This window comes from Betta splendens, chromosome 9 (genome assembly GCF_900634795.4).
Source record: "Betta splendens chromosome 9, fBetSpl5.4, whole genome shotgun sequence".
In the NCBI taxonomy this organism is placed as follows: Eukaryota; Metazoa; Chordata; class Actinopteri; order Anabantiformes; family Osphronemidae; genus Betta; species Betta splendens.
Genome location: NC_040889.2, coordinates 17,236,713 through 17,252,328, shown reverse-complemented (window position 1 = coordinate 17,252,328; position 15,616 = coordinate 17,236,713). Strand labels below are relative to the sequence as shown.

The 15,616-nt window shown below is 46.5% G+C and overlaps 1 protein-coding gene across 2 annotated transcripts; it reads right to left on the bottom strand.

The window, feature by feature from the left end:
• Positions 1-7,418: 7,418 nt before the first annotated feature.
• Positions 7,419-15,516, bottom strand: LOC114862334 (TBC1 domain family member 10A-like). Of its 2 annotated transcripts, XM_029162521.3 has the most exons (10): positions 15,293-15,516; positions 14,830-15,035; positions 13,449-13,548; positions 12,288-12,395; positions 11,857-11,963; positions 11,625-11,739; positions 11,110-11,175; positions 10,400-10,589; positions 10,138-10,292; positions 7,419-9,539 (listed from the first exon to the last, which is right to left on the bottom strand). In XM_029162521.3, the coding sequence occupies exons 2-10, from the start codon at positions 15,009-15,011 to the stop codon at positions 9,075-9,077; spliced, it is 1,488 nt and encodes a 495-aa protein (XP_029018354.1). In that variant the 5' UTR covers positions 15,012-15,035; positions 15,293-15,516; the 3' UTR covers positions 7,419-9,074. The 2 variants fall into 2 exon arrangements, with proteins under 2 accessions (XP_029018354.1, XP_029018353.1); XM_029162520.3 differs by having other exon boundaries at positions 14,830-15,516.
• Positions 15,517-15,616: the final 100 nt, after the last annotated feature.

Genomic DNA, 15,616 nt, shown 5'->3' with positions numbered 1-15,616 from the left:
CGCAGCGCACATGTGCTGCAGCCTCCCTCGGATCCATCCAGACGCCGCCGCTTATTCGTACTTGAATGTGCTACTGTTTGCCACACATTCCCACACTCCTGCCTGTGTCTGACTCTGGAACGCGTGACAGCGGACGGGGTTTTCTGGAGAGTTCGGGTTTTTTCAGTTTTATTAACTAGTTGAACCCGTGGCAGAGGTTGGGCCGGGGATCCCTTCGTCGTTCTGCAGCATCTGCCTCCGAGCTGCTCCGTCTCTCAGCGTCTGAGCGTCTGGTGGACGCCCTCCCTGTAATTATGATCAGACTCCCTCCACTGCAGCCCTGAGGTTTGACAAACATCACCATCACGCTACACAACGATACTGGGAGAAACAGTCTGTACGGTACATCTACTGGGCTGATAACACTGAGCTGAACACGGCTCCGCTGTCGAGGTTTGGTCGACGCCACGTCACATTTCGTGACCAATCCATGCAGACAACTGTTTTATTGTATCTGTATAAAATGAGGACGAGACTTAACTCTTGTTTTTGACAAGTCAGCTTTGAACAACACAAATAAAATGCAGAGAGAAAAAATGATGGCCATGCTAATTATGCTCAAGTGAGACATTTAATGTGATTTAACTCCTGCATTAGAAGTAACCTGTGGAGCATAGCAACAGTTATTTAGGGGCTTAGACATATGTCATCTGTATTATTTGACTCCAACTGGGCAATAATGGCCAATTGTGCTCGATCTGACTTCTTTCTTTCATGGTAGCGTATCCTGGGTGGTATATGTTCACTAAGATATAATTATTCGCAGCAGGCCTGTAGGAAGCCTGTCACCTGTTGTTCACACACCATCCCCGGCCTGTTGCTCCCCCCGCTCATCCTGCCCACGTCTTTGATCAATAATTCTGTGGCTGCCCATCAGCCATCAATATGTGCCGCAGAAAGAGGCCCATTGTGAACTAATTACAGGTCGCCGATCTCTCTCCGAGCCGGTGGCTGGGTGATTAAACGTTAGCAGGGACGCGCTCCGGCTCCTAGAGGCTCCTTCAGCCGGAACCAACAGCTTGGAAACACGGCTCAGCCCAACAGAGCCGTCCGTCTTCAGCACACGCCGCTTGGCTCGGAGACTTCAAGCGCCATCACTGTTGATTTAGATCTCCAAATTGAGAGCGCCTGCGGCACCTGGAGAGGCCGGAGCTGAATCACACGGGAGATCCTCTTCGGAGCGAGGACAGCGGAACGCCAGGACAATAGCGATCGGGCCCAAAACAGGGACAGTGACCGTGTGAGTCAACAAGGCCACGCGTTGGGTGCCAAGACATTGTCTGCCTTGAATGAGGCAAAGCACAGCGCAGTCGGTTCTCACAGCAGATCCTTTCAAGATGGCAACCAGGCTTTTTGTTGTAGGTTTCCAGGAGCACAACTTTTCCTGAGGGATCACTCACAGGAAGCTCCTCTTTTATTATCTTTCTGGCTGTTATCGCTGCCAGTGCCTGTTTGCTCTCTCCTCTCCACGCTACCCTGGCAGGGCCCCGCCGCCTCACGCACCCTGCTCCGCTCCACAGCCCTCCAACCTCATTTCACTCAGAGGTTCCAATCACATAACGTAAATGGAGAACTTTGTATGTTAACACAAGCAATGCACAGTATGCACATGTTGCTCCTTGTAATTGCGATTAAATTTAAAGGGGGCAAACTCAACAAAGCATCTCTGACTGGCTCATGTGTTCACGTTTCTCCATGATTAAGAGTCAGTGCTTTCCTCTCATCTGCAGCAATCACGTTCTTGCATCTATCACGATCTGAGGCCCGGAGCAGATGTAAATCCGGGGTTGAGCGTAGGCGACAACAGCGCACACATGCAATCACGGCCGCGGCAAGATTTATGATACAATATAATGAGTTCATATTAATGCACGAACAAAACGTGAGGCCAGATGTGCTCTTATGTGGCTTCACCGACTCTGTGTAGATCTGAAATATTCAGTCCTGTGAAGAGGGTGTTTATTTGAATTACAGTTAAGGTCACAGTCAGTGATGTAGTGTAACATGCAGCGATGGGAATCAGACTATGTAAATACACAAAGTCCCACTGAGGAAAACCGCCTATCAATAATCTAACAATTGTAGTTTATTTTTTGAAATACAAATATAAATTCTACTTACTATAATTGGACTATGTTGTAATTAAATATAGTGCGGAAAATATAAACAAACAAGGAGGCTGAGCAGAATGTTAAAAGAATCTTTCTCTTGCGTATTCTCTGTTAGTATTATTTTCCAGTTTCATACTTAACGCTATATTAACACTGAGATGAGCCGTGCTAACAGGTTCTGTTGAGCCCAGATCCTCCTCGGTCTAAGTACAGATATGAAGGAGCTTTGTCCACGCGGCTCTGAAGACACATGGCCTCTGTGCTGGTTGTGAGCTGCTGTTTTATCCCCGCAGCTCACTGTAAATGAGTCCAAACTCAAGCTCCATCCAAGCGGAACAAACCTGCTTTGTGTTCCTCAGTGTGTACAGTAGCTGTGCTCAGACGAAGGCCTGCAGCCCTGTCTAGACTCCACAGCCGCTTCCTTCACGAGGGGCCTCGTCCAACCTGAAACGTTTATGGCTGCTGCTCCGTGACGCTCAGGTTTCTCCTCATCTGGTCTAAATAACGCAGGAGCTGCGTGGGGGTATCCTCATCTCCATCTTGGGAATCTGTAGTGTCTGATCTACAGCGAGGACACTCTTACATGCCATCAGTCCCAGCTGAGTGCATAAACTCTCCATGAAGCAGCAGTAGGACACTTAACCTTTAACTTATTTAATTATTATTTAATAAAAGTCTATATGCACACACCCTTCAACCCTGCCTCCCTGCAGCAGGTCCGTCAGCAGAGCCACAGAGTCCGAGCACCAGCCACAACCAGAAGACACTCCTCAGTTATAGCGCCGATAAAGGTTCTAGGTTGACGGTGATGTGTTTGATTGGTGATAACCCGTTTAAACTGGGACAACAGTGTGTTTGGGCCAATCCTTCAGTGTCGGTGGAGGCCATTACTCCAGCTGAGCGTTGACAGTTGGAGTCATCAAAGAGACTCTACTGCTGCGGCCTCCCACAACAACCCAAAACAATGGCAGGAAGCGGCTGCGAGTCTTCAGGAGATGAGCCACACACAAACATCTTCAAGCAGATTCATTAGACTGGCACTAAAGGGGGGGTCCGTCCACTTCCTGTTGTTCCCTCCTCGCTCGGCCTGCATGCGCCAACTCGGCTAATGACCCGAAGCTAGCGACCCGCCGCTAACGCAATCATTCAGGACTCTATTTGGACCAGCAGACGCACGTCCCTGGATGCACGCGTCGTCGTCGCAATCAGCCCGGACCAGAAGCGATGCACACAATGCTTCGCTAAGAAGCCCTAACGCAGAGGACATCCTCTCCATATGGCCGAGGGGGACTGGCTCCAATGCTAATCTGCTCCCACTGTTTATAAAATAAACAGGCCGCCGAACGCTAACCTACGGCCTTGCCGAGCTTCCCCCTCCTGTTCTCCATACGTTGCATCTGGCTGACCTTTGACCTGGCCCGTTTGAACTGCGCTTCCTACGCGAACGCGGCAACATGGCAAAATCTGCACGGTAGGCATCTTTTATGCAGCGGAAGAGGGGCTCACCAGCACTTCCTATTGGAAGTGGCACACGTGGCAGAAAATAGGGGGTCATTTACACTTTTTATTGTATTTATATTCGCTATATAAAGACAAGGGTCGGTGTAGTTTCAGTTTACAGGAGCTGTTGACGAAAGGAAGGTAAGATGCTGTAAAAGCACCAATGAGGATGCATTTAGTGGTGTGAAGTTACTTCTAATTACAAAACAGCATTACCTTTTCAAAACAAGGGTGTTTTCCCTCAGACAGCCCCCATACGCCTCCCCGCCCCCTCTCTCTGGGAGCCGAGAGCCAGCTAGCCCCAGCGGTGTCGGAATGAGGCGAGAGATAAGCCCCGAGTCGGCCTCCATCAACACGCGGCGTTTGCCAAAGCGAGTAGAGTTACAGACAGGCGCTCCTGCGGGGCTCAGGAGCGGGGGGGGGGTGCTCAGACACGGGAGGATGCTAATCTGCCCCCGGCCAGCCCGCTGATGCCCACCATCTGTGTCTGTAACTCATCACCCCGCTGCCCAAGAACCTCCACAGGCACCCGCACGAGCAAACAAACACGCGGCTAATTCTCTACCTGGCTCTGTTAATTGCTCAGAGTCAGTGCCACCCAACGAGCAGCGGATCCGCTTCGGCCCACGCCGCCGTGCTCATTCGCGGCGGCCGGTGTCAGACACGCGTCACAAATGGGTCAATCACAACACGAGGACCTGAGAAATATGGATTGTGACAGGTTTAGTCATGGGCACGGGGACTAAAGTCAAGTCGAGAGATTTCAGGAGTGTCGGGGAAAACGGGGGCCGCTCCTTCTGCTTCGTTTGCTTGACAAGTCTTCACAGCCATAATTGCGCATGCCTCTGGCGCTACTAAGCCAAGGGGATGTAGAGGGTTAAGAGGTCGGGAAGATGGGTGCAGAGGGGGGTTGATGGAGATTAAATGAAACGCCTAAAAGTCCTCAAGGAGTGGGCCGGCCGCGCAGGTGTGCCGCACTTACCCCTGCGTAACCCCCACACGCCCGTCGTTTGGAGCGAGAATGTCCCGTGGGCGCAGCCGATTAGCAGACACAATTACCCCGCCTCACTTACCCTTTTAGCGCTCACCCTCGTGTGTCGGCTCATTTCACAGAGGAGGCTCTGTGTTCAGGCAGAAAATCCCGAACCCAGGTCTAAATGGCACAATGGGAACGTTTACTGTATGTTCGTAGCGGGAAACTGTTTTATTACGTCAACACAGTCGACCCACAACATGATGCACACTGAGCACGACACTGTCTGGTTTACTATGGGTGAAGCCCCATTTATGGCACTGAAGACACTTAAAGCTACCAACCGAGCCAAATATTAATATCCCCGAGGAAGCTGCTGAACTGCACGGTCCTGTCCCGCCGCACGCTGCCCCATAATGTTCCTAATGTGCGCTCGCGTCCAGTGGGAGCTGGAAATGTGATGACATTTAAAGCAGGCTTCTAAATGCACCCAAGAGATGCTCGCTGTTATTCTACGTTAAATCTACCAGCATTAACCAAATATACGTCCATTTGTAGACCAGAAATGAAAGCTAAATTATACTGTGAAAACAGACAAGCTGTTCCAAGGCACACAGAGCCGTGTATATCATGCGACAGAATAATTCAACCCGCAGGCACTAGTCCAACCAGAAAACATTAGCAGGCATTTATAGCATTATTTAACAGTAGTCTGCGTTTGGATCAGTATGAAAATAGCTGACAGGATCCAGAGGACTGGGAATATTTACAAAGCCGTGCCTGGAAGGAGAGCTGTCGTATCTGGATCCAAGAAGAGGCCGCAGACACTTAGCACTAATAACAACATGCACACATTTCACGGTTGGAATCATTTTGAAATATTAACTGGCCTGAATGTGGAAATGATCAGAGGAGTGATTAATTAGAGAGAAGCCCCCCCCCCCGTCACCGTGTCTTGCTCTGAGACTAATGCTTTCCCTCAGTGCAATAACTATCTTTTTATTCTACTACGAGAAGTTCACCTGCACAGACAATCATAGTGTCTGCCCTCAGATTTGTTACTGCGGCCTTTCAAATGCGGCTTGAGCCAACCTGCCATGCTCCATCAAACCTGGGAACTGGATACCTCAGGAACACAGGCGCCTTTGCTTCGCATTTGTGCCACCACCAAACCCCCACCCCACACCCCCCGTCCCTTGAACGCGCCGATGCTGGGAGCTGAGGAAAAGTCGCCCCGCATCACATGAATCAAGCGTTGTGACAAGGGTCCGTTAGGTTTTGGGATCACATGGGGGACCACAAGTCTCTCTTTTTACTGGGTCTCGGTTTGCGAGGGATGAGAGAGGCGGGATTGGCCTCTAAAGGCATATATTTCCGTTGATGAAGAGATAAATCAGATCATTTCTGGAGTAAGGAAGAGAGCACAGAGAGAGCCTTCTTGGCGGTCGCCCTTTGAGATGTAAATGGCACGGTGGCGCTGAAAGAAGGCCAGGTGTCCGATGCAAAGAGGGAAAGCGTGACGGTGCATGTATTCCTTAGGGACCTAGACCATTAACTGTTGCTGTGCCTCATGTGGGCAAACATCAACACATCCCAAAATGGCCCATAATGGCCTTGGTAGAGTGACAGGTGGCTAAGTGTGATGAATAACTATTGGCCTGTACTGTCTTTCAAGTACGAATCCCATTTACGCACTATACCCAGCAGTTATACTGACAGTGTGTCGAAAAGTTATTACCGCAGTGAAGGCGGTGACAGAGGCTAAACTACCTGCAAGGCGCTGCCCGTGTCTCAATCACTGCGCTGAACTTCAGAGGACCAGGCATCAACAGCTGCAGCCCTGGCTTTGCAGAACGGTTAGAAGTGCGTTAGCGGATATATCGAGGTCATCAAGGCAGCAATTTGCAACCAATTCTTAAAGGCCTGAGGGAAAGGCTGCAGATATCCCACACCTCGAGGAGAAAAGAGCCATTGGGTGGTTAAACTGTGAATTAAGAAAAGAATAGCAACCTGTCATTAGTCGGAACGAGGGGAAGGAGGAATGAGCTCTTTGGGGGGATGTTTTGGAGCTAAAGAGAAAGCCTTGGAGCAAAAAGGTCAAATACTTGTGTCATGGATGGATACACTCCTACGGTGGCTTCACAGTCTGTTTTTTTTTGCTTTACAAAAATGCTTAGACAGAGAGACACCAGAGCATGAACTCCCATTTGATAAGATTGGCACCGTGAAGCGCTATCTGACATGACAGATTTGACATGGTGCAGAATTACTTGTGGGAAAAGATGATTCATTGTGTTGTCTAAATTCTTTCATTAAACTAATCTACAACCAGTCTTTCTTTAGAAAGCAACGGGACCTCATGCATATTCTGGGAACTGCAGCTTGACCACACAAAACCTTTGCATGGTGACGTACCCCTCTGTGCCTCTGTACGAAGGTATTAAAATATTAATACATACGCCAACACATCATAAAGGTCAAAATAGCTCAGTACACACCCCAGTTGTTGAGATGTAGTGTTAGATAAACTAACTAGTTAGTGGTTTTTAGCCAAGACTCTGCAAGAAAGCAACAACCTTCCCAGAACACAAACACTATTTCTTTCAGCCCCGAGCCACTTTCAGAGTTAGACCTCATGGCATTTCCTCATGCTCATGAAATGAGCATTTCTACAGCAGCCTTGTATGTTTGGGTGATGTGATGACTCTGTTGGTCCATCTGCAGGTGAACATGATACACTGCAAACAAAGTCTGTCTGCCCACATTAAAGCACTACGGTAAGCAAACGGTTTAAATGAATTTGAACAAATCTTTATTGGTAAAAATTAAAGTCATGATGATGCATAGTGTCCATGGTTGTCAAACAGTTTTAGGCTTATTGTGATTGGTGAAAAAACTCCATTTTCAGTGGTAAACAGTTCCCCCATTTCCAGATGAAGATGTTCTAGCGTTTCAAATATTAAAGTATATGGTCCTGAAGATTTAGAGATGTCCCATCTGCTAAAACTGTTCAATAAAATAAAGCTTTATACAATGAAAAATAGATTTCATTTACATGTCATATCTACACAAAGTATTAAATTAAAATAACATCAGCGAAATGTGAGGTGGGTTATTTAAGCACCTAAAAAACTACAGGAGTGTCACTGCTTGGAAATGTGTCATCCCTTTGAAACTTGTAGCTCTTTATTATCTACACATGCGTTTTTTTGCAAATTTATTAGTGTGTGCAGATGCCTGTTAAATCTCCCTTTATCATTTTTCACTGTTAGAAAACAGACTGGCTGAGAAAAAAAAAAGATTGTCCAACATGCTTTTAAAAAAAGCCTTTAGGCACTGAATATCTCCAGGATTCCCAAAGAAACTATACACGTTAAGTGAAATGTTCCAAAGATCCCAATACACTGGAAAATCCCATGATCTCTACTGTACTAACAAAAGCAGCGGGTCACGGTTTGTGAATAGTCTCTAAACAACAATGTTGATTTGCTTTGGAAATTCTAGCAAATATTAGAAAAACCAAAAAATCACCCAACAAAGAGCCCAAATGGTGAATATTTGAGCTATGCCAGGATGACGGTCAGCACCACTAGGTGATTCCTGTGTGATCACTCACAGTCTACGTTGTGATAGAAACACATGTACACACACACACAAACACATTTGCATTTGGCAAGAGGCGGCCTTCAGACTGTTTAGGCGTTCAACAAGGCAGGAATGTGTCATAGAGTGAGGAATGTCCAGTGTTCTGCCACAGAGCGAACTGTAACATAAATTACTGCTGCAAAGTGTCTCATTTACAAAGAGTTGGACCACATCACTACACTGACTGAAAAAAACAAAGACCTTTAGTGCATTAGCAGACTATGGACTCATTTCAGGTTTTACTTAATAAATAGTGCTTGTACAAAAAGAGCTTCTCAGTAGAGGAAGATGATGGCTCAACCCTCTGCGAGGCTGCCCTCTAGTGACCAAAACTCTGAAATAAAAGACCTTGCATTGAAAAGTATAACAACTGTATCAGCCACTGCTTAAAGTAACAAAGGTGTTGAAATGAATAGAAATGCTAAAAAGAACCGCATCCACTGTGGCATCTCTAATCTTTAACTCTTATTTACACCACTGTTACGTGTAGATATTACTATGCTCCCATTAGGTCAGTAACATGTTTCCCATATGCACAGAAAACCAAGACTTATGATCTAAACAAAGAAAAACCAAGAGGAGGTAACACCAGGAGAAATGGCACAAGCACAGAAGTAGTTTTACATGTGGCGTTGAAGCTTTCGTGTATGCTAATAATTTTCTAATCGAAATGTTATCAAAAGGTAAATATATGAATACAAAAGAGTCCAATGTTAGAATAACAGTGATGCCACAAGGCAAAGGCCGGCTGTTGCTGGTGCTTTGGTGCTTTTACCACTCATGCAGTCGAAGTGACTACGGTGAAGCTACAGGTATGTGTCCTGCTCTGTGCTGCTAAGGCTCTGTGTGGACTGCTGAAGAAAAGACTCTTTGGCAGGGACAAGGTCTGTAAGAGGCGCTTGCTGCTGGCGAAAGGAGTCTGACATCTTGGTGTTGACTGGAGGTGGGGCAAGTGGATCCGAGGGTGGAGGTGAAGGGTTGTGTGTAAGAGGATACGGGTTGGGAATTTCCACAGTGGCCTGAGATTTCTTCATGCTCCTCTTCTTCTTGCTCGCTCTCAGCTGTGAGGTGGACTGAGGAACCTCGAGTACAATGGTGGGGTTCTGCTCCAGGTCCTGGCGCCTCGGCGGCTCGGCCATCATGATTAGGCGAGCGCCGTGCATCCGAGGGGGCGGCTTAAAGTTGAGCTCGCCGCGGTTCTTCTTCCAGCGCTTCAGCTGGCTGTGATGCTCCCTTTCCACATCTCGTGCCGTAACTGGCACCTCCACGATCTGCAACGGGAAGAACAGGAGACGCATTGCCAGGTTTGCAGCTGCAGTCATAAGGATCCCAATAAAGAAGATCCTAAGCAACAGCCTCACTGGAAAATATGTTATCCACATGTTTCACGAGTTAAAATGAACTTTTGTCAGTAAATACCAAAGGGCCCTGGGGCTGATGCTGATGCACCACTACCCACAGTCAATGCAGCGCTTTGTATAAGAAGGGGCATTGTTAACATAGACAGATACTCACACAAGAGTCCTACACAGGAACCAGACACTGGCCAGCGAACATTCAGAGTAATTTGTCTCTGTTTCTCTTTTACTTCAGGCTCTAGGACTCTCTGCTGTTCCCTTGTCTACGTCTGTGAATACTCACTGTTGTGGCAACTCCAATGAGCGACACAACCCTCCCCTGCATCATTAAGAGATTATGCTAGGATAATATGACTTTTGTCATCAACACACACAGCTTCTAGCTTTAGCAAACCTCAGTATTGCAGCTTTTTTGGTTCAATGCCACATTAAAATAGAAAATACATGTAAAGTTTAAAATGCAAAATAACAGTACTTGTATCTTATTTTCAAGCCACTGTTCTGCTCTTACCTCATGAACGAGGAAGCCCTCCTGCATGTATCGTGGGTCTATAGCCCTGAGAAGCTCCATGGTTTCATACAGGCCTTGACAGGCCTTCAGCTTCTCCCGGGTCCCCAACATGCACCTAAGCAGCACCAAACCCACTCGGAAGATGATCTTTACCCCTGACAGAGAGAGAGAGAAACCAAGTGAATGCATTTCAATCTGAAGAATATTAGATGGGGGTCAATAAGCATCTATTGAACAGTACAGCATTATGAACTACTGTTACCATCACAAAGGAACATGTCCCAGACACGCAGCACTGAGGCCCAAGGCAGCGTTCTAGAGAAGGCACACATGAACCACTCAGTCATGTAAAGAATGGGGTCGATCTTGTACTTCTCCAGATGACGGAAAGCTAGCGAGGAGACGCGTCGTAGCAGAGCAAACAGGATTTCTCCATCCAGCTGTATAGCTTCCTGAAGCAGAAGTAGGCGGGGAGGCAGAAAAGAGTAAACACCAGTGTTGGATACAGATAATGCAAGTGAATGATTATCCATTAAAAATAAAGTAGTGGAAAAGGATTGTGTTGCTCCAACTTCAATCTGTCCACTGCACTGTATTATTAGTCAGATTGTGAAACATCTTTTGTAGCTCTGTGCTTCTTCGCCTCAAATGAATGAAATCATTTAACAACAATCAAGCTGAACCACCAGGAAAAATGTATTAACCGAGACACTTTATTACTATGCAGTTGTGCAAGTAAGTATGTAACCCAGTGTTGAAACTGTGGTCTGCCAACGTTTCAGTGTTGCATAAGAACGTGTAACCACAGAATCCCTGTGTCTGCAAATCAAAACGACATTCCAGCTCTGCTGTAAACACAGTGAAAGCCCAGTCATTCAGCGTGGATTACAGTCACTTGTGAACTCTTATTCCCTGTGGATTTATAACGCTGGCTGATGTAGGTGCGCATGCTTGAACGTGTTGCATTCTCACCAGGCCAGGACTGTAGTAGCCAGGAAGATACTTCTCACAAATCTGGACCAGAACCCAAAAGGCATCCTGTGGAAACAAACACAGATGATGTCAGGAAACAGACTAAGGATTTTATATAATGCCTCTCTTTGTTCACCCTGAAGTCAGATAACGATGGAAATTTTGACTGTGATAATAAAAGTGTATGAGACAGAGCGGAATTAATTATCACACCAGAAGGACATGTTGACGCATGAATAGTGTGTCGTTCTTACCTAATTTAGCCAATGATACTATCGTGTTTGCTTTGCATACATGTCTTACTCTGCCTTAGTATTGTTATTATGGTTGGTTCTGTCTAATGTTACCAAGCACTGAGTCTGAGGAACAGCTTCCTAATTTATCTCTAGATGACCTCAGTCTGGCTCTGCTGAGATAACAAAGTGTAACTGAGCTGTAGAACATAATAATGTCAATCATCTTTGTCTTTTGTCTTTTACATGGGGTTTGTGAGTGAAAGAAAAATTGTACAGTACCTCAGCAGGCATGTGCATGAGCAACACAGCAGCAATGGGAGCCTGAGCTTGGCAGTATCCTTCCTCTGGTCTGTACAGGGTGTAGGCCTTAAGAACACGAAACAGGTCCTGCTGCCTGCACTCAATCAAAAGAAAAATACACAAAAACCTTAAATTCAAATAAATAATTTAAATACACTAATACTATTTCAAAACACTCTGCAATCCTAGTGTGTAATGACAGACAGATTACCCATGTCCTCCCCGTGACACAAACATCTCATGAAAAGGAAACTGTCGATGGAGGTCTTTCTCAATCACATCAAGCCATTTGACGTCACCTGGTTGACTGTCCAGCTCCTAATACAACACAGAGGAGAGGTGTACAGGCATTGTAGATTTGTAATTAAACAACAGAGCCAGGGGTATATGTAATACTGTATTTATTGATTTTATTTCCTTATTCTAAAATGAAGTTCTCTGACAGCGAGAGATGCATCGTTAACCGATAAAGCAGCCAAGTTGTCAAAAAACAGAATTAAAAGTAAACTAACGCTAGCATCCTTAAAGAACAACACTGGTGACTAAACCACAGTTTCAGTTACAATTTGAATTGAAATTTAAAAATGAAATTAATCCCACATTTAAACTGTGAAGAGGAAGTGAAAGAAGAAGCTTGAAGACCTGAAACTTTCCACGGTTCTGCTCTCTCTTCACCTTCCCGCCTGACAGGTAGAGCCACGCACGACCTCGGAGGGCAGGAGGAATTCCTTTCTGGCACCGTATCCTCACCTGGGCCACAGGAAAACAGGGGTTCACCAAAGCATTTGAAGCATGACAAGGTTTAAGAATAATAACACGGGAAATAGGTCATGGAACCAGAACTCATATTAGCTCTTAGGTTTGGATTCCCTAAAAGCAACTACACCCTTTGTTTAAGGCAAACACAGCTCTCATTTTCAAGAACACTCTGATGTCATGGGATATCAATTACTGCAAAGTTCCTGCACTGTTACTGCATCACAGATTATCTGACGGAACCAAAAGAACCCACGTATGAAAACTAAAGCACTATCACTATCCACACCCTCCAATCACTTCTGTGTCTTTCGTTGCTAATATCGCTCTCTCTCTCTCCCTCAAATCTTCCCTTTTACCAGAACTGAGGTGCAAACTTTGACTGACGACAAGTAGCAATATGCACAAGCACATAACGTGCATATTTCTCACCCTTTCACTTTTTTTGTGTAATTTATTTTTTCCTCATGAGTCACGTGCAGCTGTTTCTGGTCTGGAAGCTTCCACAAATCCCTGATAAGATCATTTATTGTATAAAGTCACTGTATGACTGAAAAGCCCAGTAATGTGCACAGCAGAAAAATGTCTACCGCTTCACTGAGTTTACAGCACCTTTATTATAGAGCTGCCTTGCAGGAAGTAAACACCGCCCCACCCTAAATCTGAGACCGTGAATCTGTCACGTGGTCTCTGGCTTGATAAAGGGATGGGTCCTATCCTGCTGCTGACTCGCTGAAGGGGGGGGGGGGGGGGGTTTGAGGCTGCACCTCCGTGTTAAATAGCAGAGTGACTGCAAAGAGCCAACCAGGCAAATGAAGCAGCAAACATGTCCGCAGAAGTATTTTAAGCATGCAAGCAAATACACGGGCCCTGACATCAGCCTTGTCTGACCATGCGTATGTAACAGCTTAGTGCTGAAACACCTTCATACAGTAGGAGTAAAGTTCAGACAGCGGCTTTAGGAGAAGTAAATAACCGATTAGTATCTGAACAATGCATACAAGTAATACACTTGTCATGTGTGTCATGTTAAATCTTGGTACGGACCTTATCAAATCTTTTCATCATCCACTTGTCCCAGTGGCTGAGCATGTCCAGCCACTTCACCTCCCTCTGCCTGAGCACCTCTGTAGGGACATCCTGAGCTCTGGAAAAGCAGAGAAAAGAGGGTAAGGGAAAATATCACTCAACCAGAGTGAACCACAAGTAAATAAAAGTTTTATTCTGCACGAATGAGTTAAAAATAATATTGACATTTTCTCCTGAGGCTGCTCAGACAGACATAAAATACAAATGAATTAAAAGGCATTTGTTAGCACCACCAGACTCTTGGAGGGTAAGACTAAAAGAAACCCATCAGATCTGCGTGTGTGGCCGCTCTCAAGTCAAACGTGTAATTAAAAATAACAACTACAATAAAGAGTTTTGAAGTGAGTATAAAGAATACGAAACCATTTAATAGTAAAGTGTGTGCGACTGCCGTCAGGACCGCTTTCTTTATGATGTAACGTTTACCAGCAGGAAACATTAAACGCTTCATGTTCTACTCTCCAGCAGAAAAAGAAACCGTAGGCAAGTCTAACCTGCGTTACAAATGAGGTCTGATGCTTGGCTAAACTGTGTTATTATCTCATCAGCGCAAGCCTGTAATTGTAGGTTTCAGCGTCTTCTAAGAGCACTTTTTAAAACTTGGGACAGCCCAGTTTCCCTTAAAAAGAGAAAAGCATGTAGGCTACACGTTGTGGATCTGTTATACAACGCTGCTCTCTGGTTTCAACTTCCCCAAACAATGATTAGATACTCTCACTGCCAGAGAGAGAGCTGAACCTAAAGTCAGTGACTACCTTTAAACCTGGGAGCCAAGAGAGGCCCCTCCAGTAACGGGGCACCGGAGCTGTAGCTCCCAGGCTGCCAAACCCCCAGAAAGCGGGCATCTCCCACTCTTCCAGCGCTTGGCGCAGCTCTCTCTCGCTCCTTGCGCTATTTCAGTGCTGTAATGTGGGCTTTAGGGCCGCGCTTGGAGACAGAAAAGGCAAAGCAGGAGCGTGAATCACTTCATCCAAGTGAAGCAGACGAGGGCGACGCTGTTTTACTATTCGTGCAATGAGGCATTTTATTTTAAAATATAAAAATAAAATAAAAAACTTGACAGAACACACGGAAGACACGCGGTGCTTCCATCTTCCACCCATCCGCTTTCAGCCTCTCTTGCGTTATATTTCACCGGGTTCACGGTGTCCACCGCGGCTTTAAAGACATTTTGCCACGCAGCTGTTTTGGAGCTCGGCCATTAGCTTAGCCGCTGCACCGACCAACGCCGCCGGGCTGAAAGTTCACGTCTGCTCACACTGCTCTCGGGTTTTCATTAGCGGAACCACTGGCGTGACAACAAAAGGTGGGATCTGTTAGGAGCTGAACGCTGACTTACGACTCCTCCGAGTACTGCTGCGCCCCGCCGATGAATCCGTATTTATCGGTCCTCCGGTCGCTGGCGAAGCCGTTGATCTCCGAGTCGGAGCCCACGGAGCTCTCGTCGTCGATGTGGCTGCTGCTGATGGTCCGGATGCTCCGCGTGTCCACAGATTGACGGCCGTTCTCTGTTTTGGCCATGGTGGCAGGAGGCTGGCTGGCTGGCTAGCCAGGACAGCTAACGTCAGCGCGCTTGTTGACAACCCCGAGTCAAATGTGCTCGTCTGCATATATTGCGGAGCCAAGCAGCATTCACGCCATGACTCCTCGACATACGATAAACGTTTTAACGGCTGATGTGTACCTAAATCGTATCTAACTTAATACTTCGCTCCACCAGGAGACCTCAAACGCTCGTGCTAACTAGCTTAGATGATCCTGAACACTTCATCAGACTTAACGTTGGCTAGCTTAAAGTTTACCTCAACTGCTCGTCGCAACCCGACCCGACCTTCTGCGCAGCGACGCTATATTATCTCGGTTTTCACAGTTGAGCGTCAGCTCGGCTGCAGCACTCCTTTCTCTTTGCTGCTAACGGTGTTCGTACTCCTGTCATCCCGACTGGAATGGACAGATTTTGCATCGACCAGCAACAACCCAGCCTGTCCTGGCTGGCTGGGTTTTGCCGTCTTACTGTTAGCACCGCCCCTAGTGGCTGTCTGCGGAACTGCACTTTAAATCTGGCCCGCTATTGCGCTGCAGCTCATCTGAGTCATCTACCAGAAGAAACATTTGCAAGTAAACAG

Coding starts and splice junctions, on each gene's coding strand:
- LOC114862334 (XM_029162520.3), bottom strand. CDS start 15,011: ATGGCCAAAACAGAGAACGGCCGTCAATCTGTGGACACGCGGAGCATC. Junction 12,396..13,448: donor TGATGAAAAGATTTGATAAG/GTCCGTACCAAG, acceptor CCTGTGGCCCAG/GTGAGGATACGGTGCCAGAA. Junction 10,590..11,109: donor GCTACTACAGTCCTGGCCTG/GTGAGAATGCAA, acceptor CTTCTGCTTCAG/GAAGCTATACAGCTGGATGG.